At 41.1% G+C, this 4,002-nt stretch overlaps 1 protein-coding gene across 5 annotated transcripts in view; it reads left to right on the top strand.

Moving 5' to 3' along the window:
- The window catches only part of LOC106874761 (serine/threonine-protein kinase Chk1), a 31,797-nt gene that overhangs the window by 17,703 nt on the left and 10,092 nt on the right, over positions 1 to 4,002 (top strand). For all 5 annotated transcript variants that reach the window (XM_052975034.1, XM_014922619.2, XM_014922613.2 and 2 more), the window contains exons 7-8: positions 999 to 1,187; positions 2,414 to 2,518. In XM_052975034.1, coding sequence (XP_052830994.1) covers positions 999 to 1,187; positions 2,414 to 2,518 — 294 coding nt within the window. The remainder of the gene's footprint in view (positions 1 to 998; positions 1,188 to 2,413; positions 2,519 to 4,002) is intronic.

Genomic DNA, 4,002 nt, shown 5'->3' with positions numbered 1-4,002 from the left:
TTCTTTTAATCTTGTTTCAGTCATTTGACTGCGGCCATGCTGGAGCACCGCCTTTAGTCGAGCAAATCAACCCCAGGACTTATTCTTTGTAAGCCTAGTACTTATTCTATCGGTCTCTTTTTGCCGAACCGCTAAGTTATGGGGACGTAAACATACCAGCATCCGTTGTCAAGCAATGCTAGGGGGACAAACACAGACACACAAACACACATACATATATACAATGGGCTTCTTTTAGTTTCCATCTACCAAATCCACTCACAAGGCTTTGGTTGGCCTGAGGCTATAGTAGAAGACACTTGCCCAAGGTGCCACGCAATGGAACTGAACCCAGAACGATGTGGTTGGTAAGCAAGCTACTTACCACACAGCCACAACTGCTCCTATTTAAAAACAAATTTTTTAAAGCTTTTTTCAGTTCGCAATACACTGAATATCATGCTAACTATGTTATGATGCACCATCAGCTTAAGTGTTTTATATATAAAAAATGAGTTTTAAAATTCTTTTAAAGCAAAGATAGATGCATGCATTGCACTGATGCATGAAAACCACTCAATATTTCTAAATATTCTGACACACAAATATGTTAGAGGCCAGTGATCAAAAACATCTGGACTTTATTCATGAAAGTAGTGCCCCATCATTTGCTACATGTGAGTGATTGAAACTAGTGAAAATATTGGTTTCAAATTTTGGCACAAGTCCAGTAATTTCGAGGGTGGGGCTAAGTCAATTACATTGACCCCAGTGCTCAACAGGTACTTATTTTATCAACTCTCAAAGGACGAAAGGCAAAGTGAACCTCGGTGGAATTTGAGCTCAAACTGTAAAGATGAATACTAAGCATTTTGCCTGGCATGCTAACAATTATGCCAACTTGTTGCCTTGAAACTAGTGAAAATATTAAGGAATGTAAACATCTATTATTCATAATTTTGTTTTATGGTGTTTACATTACATTTTAAATATGTTTGTTTCCTTTCAATTCATTTTAGATAACTTGAAAATCTCCGATTTCGGTTTTGCCACTGTTTTCCGTTATCAGGGAGAGGAGAGAGAAATGGAAAAATGCTGTGGGACACTTCCATATGTTGCTCCTGAAGTTATCAGACGTCGTCCTTATTCAGCTCAACCAGCAGATATTTGGTCTTGTGGCATTATCTTGGTAGCAATGTTGGCTGGAGGCAAGTGTTTTAATCCAATCCTGTTGAACTTTTTTTTTTTTTTCTTTCTTAATACTGTTTTAACATCCACTTTTCTTTTTGTTGTTGAAATAGTTGATGTTGATTATCTCCTTGTCTGTTTTGATCCAACAAACCTATGATCAAAAATGTTCTGGCTAAGACCATTTTGTCTTTATTACAAACATATATGTAGAACTACATTAACCAATGTGTCCTTAAGACAGAAATTTCGCTTGTCTATTATTTCCAGCTGGTCAAGCAACCTTCTTTACCTAGCTCTAGTTTAATGCTGTTCTGGTATACTGATGATTTCATATGGTGGAGTGATAATTGTATATAATTTAATTGCTAACACAGGTTTTGCCACCACATGAAAACTCCTTTGTTGGCTTGGAGAATTGTTTTATAACTGTGTAATATTCTTTCTACAACTGTTTATTGCTGATGCTCAGACAGTTAAAAGCAGAGTTATGTTCCTTCCTCAAAAGCACAACTTAGACACCAGAAAGATCTGAACTTTTGACTATATAGTCATTAACCTACCACCTTAACCTCACAGATATTTAAAAGACACCCTTTGGTCATAAATGACCATGAGATTGCACCCACCTAGAAAGTTCCCCTTCTGAGGTACAAGTCTGGGCAGGGTTGTTTATGGAAGACCAGCAGTCATCCTTGCATACCAGCCTCCCCTCTCCACACCACTCATCTTATCCAAAGGAAAGGCAAAGGCTGATACAGCTTGGCACCAGTGACGTTGCAACTCATTTCTACAGATGAATGAACTGGAGCAATCTGAAATGAAGTGTCTTGCTCGAGAACACAATACATGACCTGGTCTGGGAATCAGACCCACTACATCATGATTGTGAGCCTAATGCTCTAACCACTGAGCCATGTGCCTTTGTGCCTCATCCTGATCACGCTATTTATAGCATTATCACGCGTATGAGAAATAAATTTATTTCTGTATCTATCATTTTATTATTGGCATAGGAAGATAAGATTGTTTTGAAATTAAAGAAAAGCAAGGTTCCGTACTTCATGCTTGAGTGTTTAACTGTGGGAAAGTTATTCAGCTGTAAAACAGTTGCTGTAACAAAAATAATCAACTCCCCTATCTAAACTAGCCTGGAAAAATGGATGTTATACCACAAAAGGATCACATGATTTCTACACAAAATAATGATAGGTATGTTGATTGAGAGGTTTTGCTTCATTGATAGAATTGCCATGGGATGAACCATCAAATGAATGCTGTGAATACTCGGACTGGGTCAAGTGCTGTAGTTTATCTTCCCCGTGGAACAAAATTGAAAACATGGCTTTGTGTAAGTTTTCATTCTTCTTGTGTTGTATTTCTTAAATGATAGCATTTAAACTGGCCATATGGAGCCTAAATATTGTATCTGTTTTTATGTTCAACTTGCCAGATCTGGCTTCGCACGCTTACTCTACAATGTCATTCTAAAATTAATTACATCATTGAAATTTAAAAGCCACAATGTAATGCATCATCATCATCATCATCGTTTAACGTCTGCTTTCCATGCTAGCATGGGTTGGACGATTTGACTGAGGACTGGAGAACCAGGTGGTTACACCAGGCTCCAATCTGAGTTGGCAGAGTTTCTACAGCTGGATGCCCTTCCTAACGCCAACCACTCCGAGAGTGTAGTGGGTGCTTTTACGTGCCACCGGTACGAAGGCCAGTCAGGCGGTACTGGCAACGGCCACGCTCAAAATGGTGTCTTTTACGTGCCACCTGCACGGGAGCCAGTCCAGCGGCACTGGCAACGATCTCGCTCGAATGTCCTTACACGTGCCACCGGCACAAGTGCCATCACGATTTCGCTTGCTTCAAAAGGTCTTCACAAGCCGAGTTTCTGTGTCCAATGAAGGAGACGACGTTGGCATGGGTGCCATCCGTCGAAATTAGTTCGATTTCACTTGCCTCAACAGGTCTTCGCAAGCGGAGTCTAGTGTCCAACGTAGGAAGGTACGCATCCTGGCAGAGGCCTTGGAGGTCTCACTTGGCTTGCCGGGTCTTCTCACGCACGATTAATTCAAAACAGTTTCATTACATTTGACGGAATAATTTGAATGCCAAAGGCAGAGTAACTGGGTGGCTCAATGTTGGCTTGGTCTTGTCTTCTTCAGGCATTGTATACACATGACTCAGCTTTCAGTGATACAACATTCACAAGCGCAGCACATCATTCACATAGACAAAGTGTTGACATATGTATTTACAGAGCATACTATTCATGTAAATATTGCATTTTCATAAAGCTTTCAGAGTGCCAGAGTATCATATTCACAGTGCCTGCCACATTCACAGAGCCACATGTGATAAGAAGGACACTAAGCATTATCATAAACCTTCACATAGCACAGCACAGTGTTTACATGTTGCTGTAGTCACATATCACACTCTTTCTATTGACGACTGCAAACATAATCTTTTAGAAGTCTGGGTTTTCATCATCATCATCATCATCGTTTAACGTCCGCTCTCCATGCTAGCATGGGTTGGACGATTTGACTGAGGACTGGTGAAACCGGATGGCAACACCAGGCTCCAGTCTGATTTGGCAGAGTTTCTACAGCTGGATGCCCTTCCTAACGCCAACCACTCAGAGAGTGTAGTGGGTGCTTTTACGTGTCACCCGCACGAAAACGGCCACGCTCGAAATGGTGTCTTTTATGTGCCACCCGCACAAGCCAGTCCAGGGGCACTGGCAACGATCTCGCTCGAAAATCCTACAGGAGCCAGTCAGGCGGTACTGGCAACGGCCACGCTCAAAATGGTGCA

This window comes from Octopus bimaculoides, chromosome 20 (assembly GCF_001194135.2).
Source record: "Octopus bimaculoides isolate UCB-OBI-ISO-001 chromosome 20, ASM119413v2, whole genome shotgun sequence".
In the NCBI taxonomy this organism is placed as follows: domain Eukaryota; kingdom Metazoa; phylum Mollusca; class Cephalopoda; order Octopoda; family Octopodidae; genus Octopus; species Octopus bimaculoides.
This window is presented reverse-complemented; position numbering and strand designations above follow the sequence as displayed.